This window comes from Callorhinchus milii, unplaced genomic scaffold (genome assembly GCF_018977255.1).
Source record: "Callorhinchus milii isolate IMCB2004 unplaced genomic scaffold, IMCB_Cmil_1.0 Scaffold1, whole genome shotgun sequence".
Taxonomy (NCBI): domain Eukaryota; kingdom Metazoa; phylum Chordata; class Chondrichthyes; order Chimaeriformes; family Callorhinchidae; genus Callorhinchus; species Callorhinchus milii.
Window position 1 is genome coordinate 90,361,925 of NW_024704742.1, and position 22,310 is coordinate 90,384,234.

At 41.6% G+C, this 22,310-nt stretch overlaps 1 protein-coding gene across 2 annotated transcripts in view; it reads right to left on the minus strand.

Moving 5' to 3' along the window:
- LOC103178079 (endophilin-A1) overlaps positions 1–22,310 on the minus strand; it is a 121,484-nt gene that overhangs the window by 15,441 nt on the left and 83,733 nt on the right. For both annotated transcript variants that reach the window (XM_007892593.2, XM_007892592.2), the window contains exons 2-6: positions 22,207–22,275; positions 14,977–15,049; positions 9,152–9,295; positions 5,530–5,663; positions 822–980 (exon numbers count right to left, since the gene is read on the minus strand). In XM_007892593.2, coding sequence (XP_007890784.1) covers positions 822–980; positions 5,530–5,663; positions 9,152–9,295; positions 14,977–15,049; positions 22,207–22,275 — 579 coding nt within the window. The remainder of the gene's footprint in view (positions 1–821; positions 981–5,529; positions 5,664–9,151; positions 9,296–14,976; positions 15,050–22,206; positions 22,276–22,310) is intronic.

The following is a 22,310-nucleotide window of genomic DNA, read 5'->3' on the forward strand; positions in this document are numbered from 1 at the left end:
TATACAGGATATTTCATCAATGTTTGGGAGCAATACAATATACATTTATACAGCGCTTTTCACGATGGGTGGACAATACAACATAAAGAAAGATCTAATACCTGAGATCTGCAGGTATATTTCATATATATCAGTGCATTGTAGAAACAGATTTTGCTGTCAGCAACAGCTCAACTGCAGTGTAAGAAGGAAGTAAACAGTCATTGCTGCCAATAACCAGATGTGTGTTATGCCAACTCACAGGAATTCTGTTCCTTCACGATCCTAGAAGGATGTCACACTGGAGCAGAGTTCTTGCAAGTCAGCATGATGTCAAGACAGGTCATCATGACATCTGGTGACCATAAGGAAATCGTTATTTGTTACTCACAAATATTGTGTTTTTAGACTGCAACATTGAAACCATTCACCAAATTACAATACTTTTGCACTACTTTAATTCCAATAGAGTCATATCCCAGCCCCACCTAACACTGGATCAGAGGGAAAATAAAAGGCCACACATACAATTCATTCACTCAGATGTCAGCAAGGCTGTGTGGTCTTAGCATGCAGTATGTGCATGTTTAATGGCTGAGGAAGTGGCATTGTTGGTATGAGCACTTGTGGGGCTGTAGTACATCTGCTGTCTCTCCAGGAAAAGGACAATGCATGGAGATAAAGCAGGTGTAGCTTGGATGGGGGGAGGGGGTGGGGGCTAGTAGGAAAGGAGAGAAACAGCAGACACTAAAAAAAAATACATTGAGTGTAAAAGCCTCAGAAAGGATTTGCTTATCAATGTAAGAGAACATAGCAAGCACAAGAGAACACAAGGTTCTTACATCACTCTCCAGAAGGTTAAACATGCTCGATTCAGCGATTTCCTTCGATTCATCAAACTTCTCCAGTGCTTGTCGAATCTCTTCCTCTGGGATTTTTCCCTGTCTCTTCTTTTTGTAGTCAAAGTCTAACCGCCTGCCCTCCAGTTTCTTCAGGTGATGCTGCCAATAAATAAATACATACATAAGTGTGACAATGGCAATCTTGAAGCAATGATCATATACATAAATATAAGTCACAAACTCTACAATGAGGGGCACAGAGTCGAGTACAGAAGATGAAAAGTGAACAGACAGTTCAAATTGAATTATTGTACACAGAGAAAGCAGTGAATATCTGGAATGGACTACCCAGGGAGGTGATCAAAGCAGACTGTGTGAGTGAATTTAGGAAGAAATTAGATAGCTATTTGGCAAAGGGGAACGAGAAGTAGAGTAATGTAAGATAGTTTTTTTTTCTTTGGAACTATACAAATGCCTGCAAATATAATAATAATAATCCTTGCATTTGATATAGCACTTTTCACATCTTAAAGTGAATTGACTGTATACTTGTGGGCAAAACCCGGCAGCCAATTGTGCACAGCAGTGTCCCACAAACAGTTGTGAATTGAGTGACCAAATTATTATTGTTTTTTTTCCTTGAGGGATTATTTTGAACCCCTGAAATACAGGGTTACTACGGTTTACAGTAAATCCTTGGACACGTTTGAGATGTTTTGATGTAATAAGGCACTATGTCAAATGCAAGGATTCTTATTATTATACAATACGCTTTTCTGTTATTCTAAATTTCTATGTTCAGAAGCTTGTATAGTTGTATCTTCAATAATTACCACAGCTACAAAGGACTATCCTGATAGAGCAGAACAGAGTTATATAATTCCTTCAGGAGGCAGTACACTGTATATATGTGTTATGTGGAATGATTAGACAAGCTAGAGATCCTCAGTCTTGAGAGAAGACAACTCAGATGGGACCTCATAGAGGTGTATACAATTTTAAATGGGATTGAAAAAGTAAACCTATATCAATACTTGAAAAGGTATTGTGACACTAGAACAAGAGGACGTAGGTTTAGAGCTGTAAAGGGAAATTTCAGGACAGATACCAGGGAGTTTTTCTCTACTCAGAGGGTAATCAATGATGGGAACAGCTTAACAGGAAAAGTGGTTGAGGCTGGGTCACTGGATTCATTTAAAAATCAGCTTGATGCAGTGATAGGGGGAATGGTAGGGTAGGTTATTTGGAAGAATGAGATTAGATAGGCCTAAGGGCCTTCTTCATCCAAACCAATCTTGTGATCTGTGGTGTGCCCATGTAAATATGTGTATGTATTTTTGTGTGTGTTTGTGAGAAAGGGACAGACAGACCTTTACTTTATTGTCGAATTTGAATTATTATTTAAAATTTAATTTCAAACTATATTCTTACTAATAAAAAACAGATTAAATTATATTGTATCAATATTGATCAATATTTATTTAATGCACACACCAATTATTAATGCACACAATTATTATTTAAAACTAATTATTATTTCAAACGGCATGTCTGTATGCCTGCTTGCGTGTGAGAGAAGGAAAGGCAGAGCAAAATGAATAGTAATTTGGTTTAATAACCTCTAACATATGCAGACATTTCTGTGAAAGCAGATATTTACTGTATAATAGTTGTGCATTTCTATATCCTATTTAATCAAAGTTTAGTTATTTTAATATTAAATGATTGACCAGTTGTCAGCACAGAGCCTTCTTACAGTGATCCAGAGGCTGGACAAAATGGTTGAGAGGTAATGGATATCCAAGAGCAGCTGTTACTAGTTAGCATGTTAATGTTCACTTCACTCCAGTCAGTCACTTTTAACAGAGGCACGCTCCTGGGTTGGCAAAGTATTTGCAATTAGATGCAGTAGACTGACAGAAATCTTTGACCAGCCCATTGAAACCCCAGTTCAACATCTCCATGTCTTTCTGTGCAACCACAAGGGTCTGAGACTCCATTCTTGTTGCGGTGGTTAAGGACTGCACCTTGTTGTTGTATCACATAATGCATCTCACGCCTCAGCGCTCTTCACAGTTCTGATCGCGATCGATTTTCTACATCTAAACAAAAATGCTTCAGTCTTCATCTGCTCAGTAGTGTTCTGATTTAAGAAGGTATGTTCTTTTCCATTCATCTACAATTCAGCTCATCACTCACACAAGCTTTTGGTGCTTGGTTGCTGTGGAGATCAGAGCAATGCTGCGGTGGGAAAAACAGGATGAAACAGCAGATGGAATGAATCAACACTAGAGGCTGGGGATGAAAATTGTAAGACTCTAGAATGAGGACACAAAATAACATCTCAGCACATTCATTCTCCAGTGAGTGAAAGAAAAATGCAGAACTGTCTGCTCATGAAAAGTACTAAATAGGAACACACTGGTTTGTATGGTGTATAATAAAGTACTGTACCTTCAATAGTAACTATATTTCAAGGAACTATCATCATTAACTATCCCAGGAATGGTAACTACCTCCAGTTATCTTTGGAACTTTTTACTGGAACCTTTGGGTTTGACAAACACCAACTACATGATAGAGATCATACGGTAATAAGAGATAACGTAGAAGACACTATATAAATGGGAATTGTATTGTAATATCATGCGCGTGTGTGTGTGGGGGAGGGGGAGAGGAGCACTTTGATCAAATGAAATTGAGCTGGGCTGTTAGAGATACTCTGGTTATGGCAATCCTGATTTCTTTCATATTAATAATAATCCTTCAATTTGATAATGCGCCTTATCACGTTTTTGAGATGTCTGAAAGTGCTTCACAGGATATACTGTAAAGTGAATTGACTGTATATTTTGTGGATGTAACGCGACAGTCAATTGCCAATTGTCCCACAAAGAGTCATGGATTGAGTGACCAACTTATTTTCTTTTAAAGAATTATTACACCTAGAAAAGCGATCTGCCAATCGACTAACAACCGGGTTTTTACTTGCTGCTAGATAAAAAGAGGCATGTGGAGTAAAGAAACTGTGTCCAACCTTTCGCCCTGCTGGAAATTGAACCCTTGTGAGGCGAGTGGTCTAACAACTGAGTTCCATGACTATACTGTGCAGTTAGGAACATAGGAACAGGGGGAAAGCCATTCGACCATTGAGCCTTCTCTGTCATTTTATTGATCCATGGCTGGCAATGTATCTTATAACAGTTGAAAAAAAAGATATTTTACAAACTCTTCTTGGTGGCTCTGCTAGGTTCTGCTCATCCACCCCGAGCCGCTGGGCTACAGAGCAAAAGGTGATTGTTTCTGCCTGACTCTACTCAGGTAGACTGTATGCCACAATCAGGATGTTACACAAACAATAACATTACGGCAACATAACATTTTTATAAAACAGAAAATGAAAGATTGAAATGGACTCGAATTGAGATCACAACCAACGATTGACGTGATCATTGACAATGTGGCCTCTTGAGTATTATTAATTTGTTTTGCTTTTTAGAGAGTGTGCTGGAAAGAATGTGCAAGGCTTTATTGTCAAATAACACAACCAGTTTACATGAGGAGGATGGTAAAGCTGCCCTATAGCCACTAGCATAAACTCTTAGTGAAGCACAGGCTCTCTTTGTTAAATAGCTATCCTGGTCCCAAATGCAAACTGCCTGCAGTGAAAGCATCTACAAACAGGGCCAATCATTTGTATTTCACATTTCCAGGAGGGCTGGAATCAGCTCGGTTGCAATCCAAGCACGAGCTGTGCAAGTCCCATTTCAGGCTCCGCTCCCTTTACATTATGCATTCCTTTCACATGGGTACATAATGTCTCACAGCTTTTCTGATCTAGCATGAATGCAGGTCCACAGTGTTTAAATCACTTTCATGGAACTACTTTTACAGAAAACCCAAACTCAAAGTGCTAGCACAAGCTCATATTTAATTCAGGCTTTTAAATCCACAGACTTCAAGAATACGAAATTTCTGCTTTAGTCGTCACGCAAAGAGTAGGGGTAAGGCAGTCCTCATCTCATTCCTGGACCATTGGTATATTCAGCACTCGCAGTCTAAACTTGTTAGTGCTGGCTGGGGACAAGGAAATGGCCCTGCACTATATCACCATATGAAAGCGTTGATTTGCATAACCCTAAGATTGTATTTGATGGCCAGATATTTATTTATCCTTACGATCACTTCCCTATATTTTGGTTTTGTGAACCTCAAAATGGTTTCAAAAGGCCTTTCCACAGATTCAATATAGTGAGAGTGAGGGCTTGATGGTGACTCACACCGGCATCATTACAGTCAAATCTAGCCCTGTTCTCACTCACTGCTCACACACCTGCGGTTTCTAGATATCAATGGAAGTAGATCAGAAGTAGGGATTCTGGGTTTCCTTTTCCTAGTGCGGAAACCAGTTTCATTGTGTCAGTCAGCACAAACCAGAGATTAAACCAGAGACCTCTCCTGGTCTGTATGCCTCAGTGTTACGCCAAACAAAGCACTTGTTACTGACTGACCAAACAAGTGACAAATCGTGCAGTGTCAGACACTTCCACTTCTCTTCCCACTTTGAGACATTGTGCGAGTCAGGTGCCATTCTGCGATTAAATCATGCTAGATATTAATAGCAACTTTTAGTCTTTTTTTTACATTTCAGAAGCATCCGCTACAGAAAATATCCAAGAGCACATTACCAAGGGTGTTAGATCAATACCTGGATTTCCTTCAGATCCTTGTCGTGAAGGTTTTGTAGAGGATCAATAAAATTCTGTTTCACTTCCATATCTAGAGCATCTTTCACTTCTGCGAGCTGCTTCATAGAATCGCCAGCATCTATTAATGCCTGACCTGGAAGATATTTACTTTGTTTTTTAAATTGAACAAGATTTTATTTTATACAACAAAGCAATTCTTTCACAGTCTTTTTTAAAAAAAAAACTCGCCAAAACAAGATTTATTTTCAATATATTAATGAATATCTCTTCTGTTGTGATTTCCAGGATTCAATTCACTCTTAATTTCATAAGGAAAAAAAAAGCAAAGTTTAATTCCAGACATTCAAATATTTTGGTGACATTTAAAAAATAAAATGACTTTGCTGTTAACGGAATAACAAGAATCACATCTGTGGCATGAATATTCACTGAATACTGCTGGATTTGTAAACATTGGTGAAGTAGATGTGCACACACAGGCTGGGGTTGAGACCTTGTTGTTGGGTTTATTCCTTGCAAGTTGCACTTCATTTTATTTCATTCATGCATAGCCTAATTTCTACTGCTACGAACTAGCGCACACATCATCTCTTTAACTCCCATTAAAGATTTTACAAGGTGTCCACAAAGTCCTGTTACCCCCATTACAAAACAGTGATATAAGACTAAGATGAAGCTGAAGTAAGCTGTTAGAGATACATTTCACCTTATCATTCCATCCACGTTACAGAAGATGCTATACCAAACAATGCGACTGATCATTAATCTGGCATTAAAATGATGGCACTCACATCAATCCTCTATCTAAATACAGTTAAACACTTGTATTGAATACAATTAAGTACTTCTTAATATAATTATCATCATTCTTCCATATGTTTCAGTTGTTGGTCAGTGTACTGTAGAAATAAAATATGGGAGTACCAGGACTTTGTGGAAACCCGATACACTTCAGTTGGAGACTTAGTTCTCTAAAATCAGGACAGGAAGGAAGGAAGGAGGGAGGGAGGGAAGAAGGAAGGAAGGAAGCAAATAAGAAAGTGTGAATGCAAAGCATGCAAGTAAAAGAAAGAAATCGGCAAACAATACTCTGAATGGCCTACAAGGCCATCCACGGCCTTGTTCCCTCCTACCTCTCTGACCTACTATTCCCCTACCTACCTACCCGTACCCTCCGTTCCTCTGGCTCCGGTCTGCTCCACATCCCCCGCCCCAACCGCCCTACCATCGGTGGCCGGGCCTTCAGTCTCTCAGCCCCGAGGCTCTGGAACTCCATCCCCGAGTGCCTTCGCCGCCTTCTCCCTTTCCTCCTTCAAGGCCAGTCTCAAGATCTTTCTCTTTGACCGTGCCTTCAGCTCCCCTCTTGACTCTCTATACCATCCTCGCTCCCTCCCTTCCCTCCCCTCACCCTGACCATTTCCCCCCTGTTTGGGTCCTGACCCAACTGTCCAGCGCTTTGGGACGTCCTCCCGACGTGAAAGGCGCTCTATAAATGGAATCTTGTTGTTGTTGTTGTAATGAATCATGTCAATAACCATACAGAGTTGAGCTTTAAGGAAATGTTTCATGTTTGCAGGTCCTCATGGTGAATACTTTACATTACTGCACAAGAATAGGCCATTCGGTCCGTGCCAGCGTTTTATACTCCGCTCCATGGGGAGTGTTTGTGTTGATTGCAATGGGATCTTGTAACTGTTTCCCCCAGTTTGGTCTCCTCAGGACATGTGTCTCCTGCAGCCCCCAGGCCTCTGATAGTGCTTGAGTTCCTGAAAGGAGTCGAGTGAGAGAAGCTCTGGCAATTCTCCCTGACTGTTGTCTGAGTGTGTGTTTCTGAGAACTGCTATTCTTTGCATTCCTTTCTTAGCTCTGCAAAAGTAACCCCCGCCGATCTCTGCCTGCATTAGCAGTTGACAAGGCCATATCCATGTATTCCCTTGCATCCTCGCTGCTTTGTTTATAATTCATAAAACAGAGCAAGAGGCAGGTGAGACGACACAGCACGACTGGCAATGGTAAGAAAGGAACGAGATTGATTCCTGTATAATTGACGTTTTTTTCTGAAAAAAAAGGTACTACTGAAGAAGTCAGGCTTAGCTTCGGGAAACTAGCTTATTTCAACTCTTATTTTTAAGGTTGGTATTTGCAATCTGTGTAGAATATCTTGTGCATTTAAAAAAAGATATATGCCTGCCTGCCAACAACTGTATTTTGAATGGTAGACACCTCAAAGATGTTTTATTTGCACAGAAGGGACCCAGATCTGCAATGAAAAAGGAAAATCAAAAGAAAAAAAAATTGAATGTTGAAATTCTGAAATAAACTAAATAACAAAATGCAGGAAATCCACAGCAGGTTGATCTGTATCTGAAAGCGAAATGGGTGATGTTTTGAATAGGAATCATCAGTTATGAGTTACAATGAGGAGTCAAACATCCAAGGTTAGCTTTCAGTCGCTTTCAGTCTGACCTGCTGTAGATTTCTAGTATTTCTGTTTTTACTCTTTAATTCCACAATGTATGCATGCAACTCCCAGTCTTCAATTTTACTCTTTGATTAGACTTGTTCCCGTCAATCAGAGAGCCATGATCTCAAGCTATCAAGGACATCTCAATAACCTCCAACAATGCTGCACTGTGACTAGCTAGTAATAGCTGGTGAAATGCAAGGTCAATTTTCACTCCTGCCCATCAACTGGGCCCCAGGAACACTATTTTACCGTCTGAGTAGCAAGAGAAGCACAATTACTGCTTGCAATGCATGTGAAGCTGAGCATTGCTGACTTGTCACACTATATACGCCGCATTTAGAATTTATATGATATAAATTGAATGTCTTTTGGAGCATATTGGTGAGAGACATCAAGGGGAGAAATTGCACTTTGCTCTGGACTTGTGCTATCTTCTTAGCATTTCAGAGTCAGTTCTTGAAGGAAATCTTAATTTTGAAGCCAATTTTCAGATCAGAATGACTGAAAAAGAGTGTCATTCAACAGTAGTTTAGTTTTAAATGCCCATTTCTCTCCATACCATTCTTTAGCTACTGCTTCCTAAGGACTCTAATTTTGTCCAACACAGCTATTGAAAAGGATTTATTATATTACAAAAAATAACAACCAATAAATTTTCTGTCCCTTACATAACATAACATGTAGGAGCAGGAGTAGGCCATTCAGCCCTTCGAGCCTGACCGCCATTCAATCATGGCTGATCTTAATCTAACTCCAGCTAATACCATATAACATAACATAACACCTATTGAAAGAAAATCCAAATCTCTTTGCTCACTTTCGGTCATGTTTCCCTTCCTCACCCTTCTTGGCTCCCACCCTAACTCAAGACCAAGCACCTTGTGAAATCCTCCTGAAGTGATAGGAACTATGTAAACGTAAACTTGTAATGTATTATAAACTTTACCGAATGCATAAAAATGTGCAACTCACCCACTTTTACTGTATAAGTGACAGATCTGCCATTATCCACCATTTACAATTCAGTGTATTTATCGTACCACAGTAAATGATAAATGCAAGGGATGAATAAGAAAACTGGGTTGTCGAGAACAGGCTTCTGTGATAAAAGCACCAAACATGCACACAAGCGATTAGCGCAGTCAGTGACTCACCAAAGTTTGATTCTTCTCCAAGTTCTCTTCCAAATTTCACCATGCTCTCTCCCAGCAGCCCCTCAGCCTGAGGATAGCCTGGCCCTTTCTCCTGTCCTCGAATCTTGGACATTGTGTTGATCATGGTCAGTTTTGCTCTAGAGGCTGAATACAAAATGAACCTCAGTACAAACAAGACAAATAATAATACTTTCATTTGATTTCATGATTTGTCAAGTCGGCAAAAGTATTTTTCACGTTGTAAGGGTTTTATTTGCTCAGCAGGGTGTTTCAGCTATGTAGAAACTTATTGCCATGCTTAAGAATATAGAAACTACTGAGAGTTCCAGATATGCATGGAAATTTCCCTCTGCCTGAAACAGAGTGCTCACTCTCTCCCCAAATGGACACATCCTGTTTACCTAACCCTGAAAAGTATTAAACACAAGTTGCAAGAGCCAAGGCTTGCAGGATGTGGGGGGTGGGGTGGGTGTCCTAGAGTGTGGTTGAGGATTATTGTTGGTGTTTAACCAGCTAACGCTGCAAGAATTGTCTGACAAGCTTCCCACTGCTTGTCCAGGTAGGACCACCCTAGATGTTTAAGAGGAAATAGTCAGCAGGGACTTAGAAGTCACACCCAACAAATCTTCTGGACTTTGTGGATTCAAAGATGAAGCAGAGTGTGAGTGACATTCCCCATGATATGCTGTGGTTTGTCAAAAGCTTGCTGGAAGTTCAGATATGGTATAAGATTCCACACAAAATAATTGTGTTCAAATTAAAAGCCACAGAAATCAGAGAATTTTTTAAAACCTTTTAAAATGGGATTGGATTTTTTTAAATGGTCAAAATAGAAAATAAACTGATAATTATCCTTGCATTTACTGTAGCATCTTATCACATCATTGAGATGTCCTAAAATGCTTCACAGAATATACTGTAAAGTTAATTGACTATATATTTTGCATCAGAGAGAAGTTCCTACATGTTAATGTCATGCACATCCATTTACTCACAAAAAGGGTGCTTATTTGAAGTGTAATTTTATTGGGTATGAGTAGGACAAGGAATATTGCTTGGAGTTAGTGGTTGGGCTCGGCTCTTTTCTAAAACAGAGATGAATCCTAAGATAAACTAAGAAGATCAAATTAGTTGGTGACTCAAAATAGAGGGAGCAGAAGAAACAAGGATTAGCAAAGGGATTTGAAGCTGGTTTGAAATTAGGCATCTATGCGGTAAATTACATTCTAAAGCTAATGATGTGTATAGATTTCCACACAGGATGAAAACAAAATGTGGGACACAAGAATAAATTAATGGAATTCAAATTATAACCAGGGGAAATAACAGCGCAAATTCACAGGTCACTTTCATCATCCATACAATGTGGTGAAGCAATTTAAAAAGTTAATAAAATACAAGGATATGTAGCCGGGAAATGCAATGAGCTATGAACAGAGATTTGATAAATTTAAGACTGACACTGTTGAAAGAAGGCTGTTAAAAGACATCCTCTATTAAATTTACTAAATATTAAAATGACAAAGATAAGCTGAACCTAGACTATTAATTGCAAATAAGTTAAAGGAAGTGGAACCAGAGAAGATAAATGGAAATTTAGTGGCAAATAACCTCTCATCTCCAAAGTGCAATAAATACTTGGAATAATTTACCAAGCAAAGTAATAGAAGCAAAACCATTTGGGTAACTGAAACGACAATTAGAAGAAGTAGCCAGAAAATTGCATCAGAGAGAGGTTTCTACATGTAAATAATAATCCTTGCATTTGATATAGCATCTTATCACATCTTCGAGATGTCTCAAAGCGCTTCACATAATATGCTGTGAAGTTTATTTTATGGGCGAAACATGGCAGGCCATTGCACATAGCAGTTTCCCACAAACAGCCATGGATTGAAGCGACCAATTTATTATTATCATTTCTTTTAAAGACATTATTACCCCCGGAAAAGCGATCTGCCAATCGACTAACAACTGGGTTCCACCTTACTGCTAGCTAAACAGAGGTGTGTGGAGTAAGGAAACTTGCCCAAGGTTTCGCCCTCTGCCTGGAATTGAACTCAGGTCTCTCACTTGCAAAGCGAGTGCTCTAACCACTGAGCTACAGGACTCCACGAATATAGCGCTTCCCCCAGTCCTGGTCCCAACTTCCGCCACCTCCATCACGTTGCCCGCCTCCGACCGTACCTTATCCCAGATGCAGCTGAAACACTCGTCCATGCATTCGTTACCTCCCGACTCGACTTTTCAAATGCCCTCTTTGCCGGTCTCCCCAGCTCTACCATGCACAGGATCCAACTGATCCAAAACTCTGCCGCCCATATATTCACATGAACTAAGCTTCTACCCCCATCACACCAGTTCTAGCCAAGCTCCACTGACTCCCTGTCACCAAACGGATCAATTTCAAGATCCTCACACTTGTTTCATATCCCTTCATGCTCTGGCACCTCCCTACTTCTCTAACATGCTTACCCTCTCCAACCCACTACCCACCTCCTCCGCTCGACTGGCTCCGGCCTTCTGCATGTCTCTCGCGCCCTCCGGTCCACCATCAGTAGCTGTGCCACTACACCCCAAATTACTGGAACACTGTTTCTCTATCCCTCTGCCTTGCCCCTCCTTCCTCATCTTCAGGTCACAATTGAAGATCTTCCTATTTGACTGTGCCTACGGTCCCCTCCCCCATCTATAGCTCGGCATTGTGCTCTGTAACTGTCAAGTGCTCTGGGACTCGAATCTGCGTGAGGGGCGTTATATAAATACAAGTTGTTGTTGTACTGCAGTGGTATGCCAACATGGACTGCTGAGCTCAAGTCCAAAAGTGGGCTTGAACTCGCAATTGCTTTGACTGTGAGATAAGGTTGCTACCAACTGATAACATGATAATCTATTTTTGCCTTGGTCTTTACATCAATTGTCGATTTTAATTTTAATTGTAATTGTCTTTACATTCACTTACTCACTTACTCACTTACTCACAGCATTCAACATCTATAAACCTTTGCGAACCCTGCTGGGGTTACCACATATTTGGCTCCATTATCATGTAGAAATTCCACTTGAGTCTAGATTTATTCTATTTACAAAGCAAATGAAAGTACCCAAATTTTCTTAAATTATTAAATACAGCCTTAACATCGAAGCCATTTTTTCTATCAGTTCCTTTAAGAACTGCAGAAAACCAACTTCAAAGTTAAGACTGAATTCAACAATTTGGCAATTTCTAGGTGCTCTGAATTGCTGCATAAATAGAACACATCTTTCAACCCAATTCCAAGATGTACTTTCTCCACAAGACAGCGCAATCAGTTCTGATGTACTGGGCTTGACTTGGAACAGAATGAATCATACTAGCTCTCATCATGTGCCAGCATTCAAGTTTGCAAATGACTGAGATTTAGAGTGAATGGAATGAAGTGTAAAAGGATATAATGCTTGCAGACTGTGTCACTGTCATTTTAAGACTTACTAATTTACTCTAAAAATACTCTAATGTATGCAAGGTAGTCAACATTAAGAATGTTTACACCCCATGCTAATAACTCATGCAGAAAATTCAGTCAGTTCATGTGTGCGTAATGTTTTAAATTAAGATGCCAGAGGAAGGAATATATACAGTCCTCAATCAAAGGACCAGGAGATATTAAATTATGTGGGTAAGCTTTTGTATAATACTATCACCACAGTGAAAACACTCTAACATCATGGTGTAATTATGCGCCACTGGGTGAATGAATAAAACTCTGAATTCATCATTTTTGGGCCTCAAATTCCATCTGGTTTTAGGTTGTATAACCATTTTGTCTTAAAATCTAGTATGGCGCACAATCAGGAAAAAATCTTAAATTCACTCCAGATTTGGAAGTTGTTTTTCCACAGTTACTAAAACGGACCAACCAGCTTCCGAATTAAGATTGAATTTAAGAATTTTCCACAATTTTTTTGCACAATCTTCAATTATAAGACAAAATAAAAGAACATACTGGATGATTTGTTTGTTTTGTAAATGTTTTGTAAACATTACATGCAGTGAGCCCCTAAGCTTTTAGATATCCAAAACAAAAAAACAATAATAAATTGATCATTTTCAATCCACAACTGTCTGTGCGCAATTGGCTGCCGCGTTTCATCCACAAATATACAGTCAATTCGCTTTATAGCATATACTGTGAAGCGCTTTGAGACGTCTAGAAAACATGAAAAGCGCTATATCAAATGCAAGGATTCTTCTTCTTATTATTATTATATACCATAGCCTTCAAGTGTTCCGAAATGCTGCCCGGCGAGAAGGGCACTATATAAATGCAAGTTGCTGTTGTTGTAGCCTGGCTACATTTCGCAAGTAAGTTGTGTTGAAATTACTTTGAAACACAGCAATAATTTTATATATGTTACACTGTAGATCTGGACTCTGAAAGTGATTGATTGAACAGTTGTTCTATCTTGATCACAAGAGAAAGTCAAGTGAACAAGGCACTTTCTTATTTAATCTCAAACATTCACAATACCAACCCTTCAGAATTCACATTCATTTTAGTTTAGATACACTGGTGTCTTATGTCCTAGTTTTGCATTGAGTGGTGCATCAAATGAATGTTTGTCGCCACTGCACTGAACCAGTCATAAGCTAGTCAGCAAGTCGACTTGAGTGCATCAAAATATGTATTTAAGCTTATCCAGAGACCAGAACAATGGTATAAATATTTCCCAGTAAGGCAAATGTAAAAATTATTCCATGAGTGGATTGGAACAAATGACTGACAAGGGCTGCAGGAACAAGTAAATTATATAAATCCTGCTCACGAGTGTGGCCAATTTTCTAATTCAACAGTTTACCACTGAGCATTGTGTCCTTGAAGTGTAATATAAAATACATTACGAAAATGGAAAGCCTGGATGATTTTAATGTAGCTTTTGACACAGCAGAACATTTGTACTGTGCTGGACTCCGTACTCTCATCATACCAGTCCTAGCCAGGCGCCACTGGCTCCCAGTTGCCGAACAGATCGATTTCAAGATCCTCACACTCATTTTCAAATCCCTTCATGCCCTGGCACCTCCCTACCTCTCAGACTTGCTTACCCCCAACCAACTACCCGCTGCCTTCACTCGACTGGCTCCGGCCTCCTACAAGTCCCTTGTGTCCTCCGATTCACCATGGGTGGTTACGCTTTCAGCCACTATTCCCCCGAAACTCCAGAATCCTTGCCCCTTCCTTCCCCATCTTCAGGTCGCACAAGTTGTTGTTGTTATCTAATGTCATATTGGTATGAATGAAATCTATAAGAAAATCGGTGCAGGCCCAAAAAACACAAATTTCAAAAGCACAAATTTCAGGGGCAGGTTTATATTTCCAGTGCTGACGTTTCACCTCTCTATATTTTGCAGGAAGATAATCTTATCTGTGTTGCCAGATGATCTTACTGCCCCCCAATAGCAACAAGAAAACCCTCCCTGCTTTCGTTTTTTTGACAGATCGTCATTTTTAAAACAGAATTATGAGTCAGAGTCAGGACATTAGATTAGCTCTTTGACAAATTGTGAAAAAAGCACTATTTTTGGAACATTGTTCTCAATTCTCTACCAGAATATGTTATCCAAATTAGAAACCATTGAGCATCAGCAGTGCCTACATTTGATGGCCAACACTTCATCATGACGTAGCTAACACTGTTCTCATTCTGCGAGAGCGTTAGAAAGAAATCCCTAAAAAAGCAATGCATATTGCGTGATTTCATTTTAAAAGCTCATGGGAAACAATTTCTGACAGGCAGTGAAACACACCAATAAATCCATGCCAGACACTGCGCTGTGATTGTACCTGGGTTGGGTTGCAGATACTCTGTTGTTTTGGTCATGATTTCCATCACTGCTCGGCTGGTCACGTCCACTTTCTGAAAAGAAATAAGAAAAAAAAATATCATTTGTATTTGGCAGATCCATCCTGCCTTCTGCCAGCTCCACACTCCTTGCCCTCCACCGCCATGCCTCTCCCTTCAGGCCGCTGAGACCCTCATTCATGTTTTCATCACATCCCGGCTTGACTACGCTAACTCCCTGCTCACTGACTTCTCATCTCTTCCCTCCACAAACTGCAGATTATACAGAACTCTGCAGCTCATGTCCTTTCTGGCACCAAGCTCTGAGAGCTAATCACTCACATGCTCGCCCGTTTCACTGGATCCCCATCCCCTGGAGGACTGAGTTTCAGATCCTTGTCTTCATTTTTAAGTCCTCCATGGTCTTGCCCCTCCTTATCTCTGTGCTAAACCTTACCAAACTGCCCATTCCCTCCTCTTGGTGAGCTTGCTCTCCGTCCCCTGCTCTTCCTGCCCCACCATCAGTGGTCGAGCATTCAACCTTTCAGCCCCCACCCTCTTGAATTCCATCCCAGAGTCCCTTTGCCTCGCTCATCCCTTGCCTCCTTCAAGGCCCATCTCAAAACCTTTGAACATGCTTTCGATCATCTACCCCCACTCCCATCCCTCCAACCGTCTTGATTCCAACCCCCAGCTTAGTGCAAACCCTTGACTGTCCAGTGCTTTGGGACATCCTACTGATGTGAAAGGTACTGTATAAATGTAATTTGTTATTGTTGAGTGTGCTCATGGATTGTGTGTGTTATGTGCTCAACAACATGTGATTCGTGAATCCATCACCAAATGGATTTTCACAAACAATAAGTAATTTCTGTTACTGTAACTTTACAGCACAATAATATAAACAAAAAAACCTCAATCAATGGGCTGAGCTGGAGAGGTTGAAAGAATGGCCTTTTTTCCTTCTTGCATTCCAAATAATAATTAATAATCATCTATGCATTTGGTATAGTAGCTCATGAAGTTGTCAAAATGTCTCAAAGCTCCACACAGGATTTACTGTAGTGTATAGTGACTGTGTATATGTGAATGAATTTCATAGGATTTTCATAGTTCATATATTTTTTCCACTGGTTAACTACATAATAATGACATAATCACAGGCATCTGCAATTCCTCAATTTCAATTACAATTTCAACATACCAAATAATAGACTACTGCTGTCTAGATCAGTACAAAGGATATTGTTACAACTGCTTAAACTCTCATTCCTTCTCCGTGAAAACATTGCGATAGGCAGTCTAGTCAGTTTTTCTAACAAAACCAAAGAAGCGAAAAGGTTCAGTTGGAATTCAGAGTTAAGTTTCTCTTCAAGGTATGATCCTTTACTTGCTATTAAAGTAATCATCGGCAACCATAACTAGGATAATGGCAAGGTTTTATATTTCAAACTAGGTTCTTCTATATCCAACACATACATACACATGAAGCACTTTGAGACGTTTTGACGAGGCAGTATATCAATGTTGACAAAATGGGTTCAAAATGGATTATAATTCATTCAGATTCCCGTGTCTGATATCAATAACAAGCAATGGGAAAGATGAATAGTCCGAATATTTATATTTCAACTTTGTATGCATCTACTCTCCTAAACTACTGTATACTGTACTACTGTATAGCCTCCTTCCTGCCACAACTGTTGTCAGGTGAACAACAACAACAACAACAAGATTCCATTTATAGAGCGCCTTTCACGTCAGGAGGACGTCCCAAGGCGCTGCACAGTTGGGTCATGACCCGAGCAGGGGGGAAATGGTCAGGGTGATGGAAAGGGAGGGAGAGAGGAGGGGGGAAATGGTCAGGGTGAGGGGAGGGAAGGGAGGGAGCGAGGAGGAGGAAGAGAGTCGAGAGGGGAGCTGAAGGCTCGGTCAAAGAGAAAGGTTTTGAGACCGGCCTTGAAGGAGGAAAGGGAGGAAGCGGCGAAGGCACTGGGGATGGAGTTCCAGAGCCTGGGGCTGAGAGGCTGAAGGCCCGACCACCGATAGTAGGGCGGTTGGGGCGGGGGACGTGGAGCAGACCGGAGCCAGAGGAACGGAGGGTACGGGCAGGTAGGTAGGGGGATAGTAGGTTGGAGAGGTAGGAGGGAGCAAGGCCGTGAATGGCCTTGTAGGTGAGGATGAGGATCTTGAAATCAATCCTCTGGGGGATGGGGAGCCAGTGGAGGCGAGCGAGGGTGGGAGTGATGTGGTCCCGAAGCCTGGTGCGGGACAGTACACGAGCTGCAGAGTTCTGAATGACCTGCAGCTTGTGGAGGGAGGTGGCGGGAAGGCCGGCGAGGAGAGAGTTCCCATAGTCCAGCCTTGAGGTGACAAAGGCGTGAACCAGGGTTTCAGCAGCGTGAGGGGTGAGGTAGTGCCGTAGTCTGGCGATATTCCGGAGGTGATGGAAGGCGGTGCCAGTTGTGGTGCGGATGTGAGGGAGAAAGGACAGCTCAGGGTCGAACAAAACGCCGAGGTTCCTGACTGGCTTTGAGAGGTGGAGAGTGCAGCCTTGGATGCTGATGGTGTCAGCGCCTGAGGTGCGGAGGCGCTGACGTGAGCCAATCAGGAGGGCCTCGGTTTTTCGCACGTTGAGCTGAAGAAAGTTGTCTCTCGTCCAGGACTCGATGTCGGACAGGCAGGCTGTCAGGACATCGGTGGTCGTGGAGTTGAGAGTAGAGGAGGAAAGGTAGAGTTGGGTGTCATCCGCATACATGTGGAAGTTAACCCCATGTTTGCGGATGATGTCACCGAGGGGGAGCATATAGAGGGTGAAGAGGAGGGGACCGAGGCAGGTGAAGCCAAAGACTTGTCAAGCAGCTTGTAGTAGTAGTAGTAGTAATAATAATAACAATAATAATAATAATTCTTGCATTTGATATAGTTCTTTTCACGTCTTCTAGACGTCTCAAAGCGCTTCACAGAACATACTGTAAAGTGAATTGACTGTATATATTTGTGGGCGAAACACGGTAGCCAATTGCGCACAGCAGTGTCCCACAAAGAGCCGTGGTTTGAAGTGACCAATTTTATTTTTTTTCTTGAGGGATTATTATCAGGCCTGTGGAGTAAGGAAACTTGCCCAAGGTTTCACGCTACCGGGAATCGAACCCAGGTCTCTCACTTGCAAGGCGAGTGCTCTAACCACTGAGCTATCCACATAATCTTCACCTTTCTCCAGAGAGCACAGAGACCATTAATCTGCAACACTATAGATGTGAACAGACCTTCAACATCAATGAGTAGATGTTTTTTTTACCTCAACTGTCAGCCTGAGAAAAAGAGAAAGGAGCCCAGATCGGTGACATTACTCTGGAGCCTTCTAGATGTGTTATGTATGAATTAACACAAATTCAAACCACAATATCATGACATAGGACACCATGCGATCTGACTGACTGACTGAAGATACTTAAAAAATCAAAAACTCCCCTCCTTCACCCCTCCCCCACCCTAAAAATAAGTACACAAAGCTACAATAAGACATGCCTTCACTTATCTTACTGGTCCTTTCTCCACTTCCCAAGCCACACACTGTTATCTGAATGAGAGGAACAGGCGGTTTGCTCCCACACCTCTATCTAAGGCACATTTAATCCTGATCCTAAATCCCATTCCTGTACAAGGCATTCACACAATCACAACATTGGTCTTGATGAAGAACAAACTTTGGCCCATCCAATCCCATCACTCCAGAACACTCTACCCTACACACCCTATCCCCATACTGCATCAAGCTGCTTTTTAAATGAGAGGGGGGGAAAGAGGGTGGGGGGGAGAGAGGGAGGGAGAGAGAGAGGTGGAGGAGAGAGGGGGAGGGAGAGAGAGGAGGGAGAGAGGGGGGGAGAGTGAGGGGGAGAGAAAGGGTAGAGAAGGGGGAGAGAGGGGTCAAGGCGAGAGAGAAAGAGAGAGAGGGTGGGGCAAAGAAGGGGGAGAGAGGAGGGGCGAAAGAGAGAGGGAAGGGGGAGAGAGAAGGGGGAGAGCGCGGAGGAGGAAAGAGAGTGATTGAGAGTGGGAAGGTGGAGTGAGAAGGAAGAGAGAGAGAGAGTGTGTGAGAAGGGGAGTGAGAGAGATTAATTGAGAGAGAGAATTGAGAGAGAGGGCGAATGAGAAGCAGAGGGAGAGTGCCTGAGAGAAGGGGGATAGAGAATGTCTTTCCGCCTCCCCCTATCTGTCCCTCTCTTCCCTCTTTCTCTCCCCTCCTCTCCCCCCCCCTCTCTCTCTCCCCCACCCCTCTCGCCCCTCTGTATGCCCCCACCCTCTCCTCCCTCTCTCCCCCCTCTCTCCCCCTCTCTCCACCCCTCCTCTCTCTCACCCCTCTGTCTGCTCCCACACTCTCCCCCTGCTCCCCAACCCCTCTCTCTTCCAACTGTCTAAATCCCTTTCTGTCCCAACCTCTCTCCCAAGTGCGGGTCACTATCTGCAGCAGCAGGAGCTGGTGGTTGGGTGCTAAGGACACGGTTGGTAAGAGTCGCGCTTGCATTCTTGACAGACTGCAGTAAAGGCTCTAAGCGCACTGCGTCCTCCCAACTGCTGGCTCCTGCTGCTGCCCTGGGGGGAACGTTCACCAGAGAGGGACGGACCAGGTTGGAATGTTGGAAATGGTCTCGGGCCAGATGCGGCCCGCGGGCCACCAGTTGGCTCATGCTGGATGCGGACCTTTCTCAAATAGGGAATGTAGCCCATGACAGCCAAACGGTTGGACCACCCTGTCCTAAAGCATTGATCTGGATTTATTTTTTCAATCCCATTTAAAATTTTTTAAAAAAGCTGAATTCATCCCAGCTGTATTTACTGATAGACCTGAAATGTCACTGTTAATTTTGGTGCTTAGCATTAAACACTTTCACAATGCATCAGAAGAGATTTCTATTTTGCCCTTTAGAAATGTAATGTAAAGTTATATTAAAATTCCACCTTATATGTAACCTCAAATTTTATGTTGATTTGTTAACTCGTGTCGAAATTTCCATTAAAAAAAATCCACATAAATCATTGAGAAGGTAGTCCGCAGGTGCAGAAAGCAAAGAGTACAGCTAATGGGTTGCTGCGAATTATCGCAAGGTCTGAATATAAAACCAAGGAACTAATAAGCACTTATGCAGAGCTGGGCAGCCTACTCCCAGGCGTCCTATGCTCAGTCTTGGGAGCCCCATCTTAAGCAAGAATATACTGGCCTTGAAGGATGTCTAACAATGATTCACCTCAGATCAAGGGTTTTTACCTGCAGTGAGAGGCTGGTTTCTTTTCCTCAAGCCTGAGGAGATTGAAGGGTGGGATGATCTGACTGAGGTCTTTAAAAGCAGCAAAATGAAACTGACAAAGTGGATTGGCAATAGCTTTTCCCTGCAGTAAGGAATTCAGAATAAGGGTTCATAATCTTAAATTTAGAGCTAAAATGATTAAAAGTTAAAGCAGCAAACATTCCTTCAGGCAAAAGGTTGTGTTAGTATGGAATTTTACCAAGGATGAGGTATGTCTGATAGAGGAAGGAATGACAAGGTCAAGGAAAAAAGGTTCCACCACGCATGCCAAAACGCAGAATGAATTGAGGCGTATGACAAAGATCTAGATAGATATGTGATATTTACATGCAGTGTAGCCATCTCTATTTTTCAACATTTGAAAATGAGAATAGCCACTTTTTTAAAAAAGGGATTTTACTTTTTGTAAAACTATTTATAAAATTAATTTGTATGTTTTGTGAAGGTGAGCCATTGGTGCAACATCAAAACTTACATTAAATTACATTTTTGAAGCAGTTAGTTTTGTGCTGTGAGCAGTACATTAGTAGTTCATACTTGTATTAACTCAGGGATTACGATGGTTTGAGAGATTTTGCATTTATTAATAGGCTGTTGATGTATTAATTAATACATTGTTGAAAACTAACTTTTTTCTGAATTTCCCTTTAATTCTTTTTGTGATCTAAAATTTATGTCCTCTTGTTACTTACTCATTAAGTAATAGAAACAATCTATTACTATTTACGCCTATCATAATCTTGAAGGCTTTAACTTTTTCAGCATCTGTGAAAAAAAGGTGTCAGTCTGATTCAGTTGGTAGCACTTTCACCTTTGAGTCAGAAAGTTGTGGGTTTCAAGTCCCACGTCGGGACTATGAACAAACAGTAAAGGCTGACACTCCATTACAGGACCTCCATTATTGGAGGTGCTGTTCTTCAGATGAGATGTTAACCCGTAGAGGTAGATGTTAAAGAAACATTGTTATTCAAAGAGAAGTGAGTTTCTCCCAGAATTCTGGTCAACATTCTCCCAGATTAAGCTGGTCATTAATTTAATAGCTGCTTGTAAGAATTGTCTGCCACAACGCCTGCAGAATACACAGTCGCTCCACTTTATAGTAGATCCCGTGAATTGAGGCGTATGACATGGATCTAGATAAATATGTGATATTTGAGACGTCTCAACAATGTGATAAATTGCTATATCAAATGCAAGAATTATTTTTTACATTTTTTTTTAAAAGGCTCACCTTCTAAAGTCTCCCTTCAAACTGTTTATTCCTGGATTAACATCCTAGTAAGTCTAAACTGCACCCTTTCTATTGCTTATATATCTGCCCGATAGAGGAGTGAGGACCACCGTTCAGTGGGTAGGGACTGGATGCAGGAGGAAGGTGTCAGTGCTCTCACCATTTCGTGCTGGGTTGTGCTGCTTATTATGCGGCTTGTGAGTAGTTCCTGGTACCTGCAAACCACCGACTGAGGACTCAGACCTGCACTTGACACATGTTTAACGACTAACTAGTGATTATTGTCCATAGCAGTAGGTAAACAAGTCTCTTTGGGGATCTATTTGGGGGTGAGCTGGCATCACTGAGACAAGCGTGGCAATGGAAGAATGGAATTGAATCACTCTTCTGGAGCACCCTCTGTAGCCCAATACCCTAGTCAGGCAGTCCGCAGAATTTCATGGATTATTCAGACCCTAATGCGTAAGAATAATCCGAGAGATCACAATGCGCTTCACATTATTTAATTTGGCATGACTATGTGTATTTTGTGGGCGAAAGATAAGGTAGTCCTAGCTGGACAAGCAGCAATAAGCTTGTTAGTGTTTGTAGAGGTAAGTTGTGTGATCTTAGCTTGCTAAACTCCAGCGTGTTCAGGACCAACTAGTTACAGATGAGTGGAATCAATTGGCCAGAAAGATGAGAGCATCACTTACTTTCTCCATTTCTTTGAAGTCCTCATCGAGTTTGGTCCCTTCCGCACCACCAACCTTTTCACTCACACGCTGTGGAAGAGAAAGAGATAGAGGTGAGGCCCAAG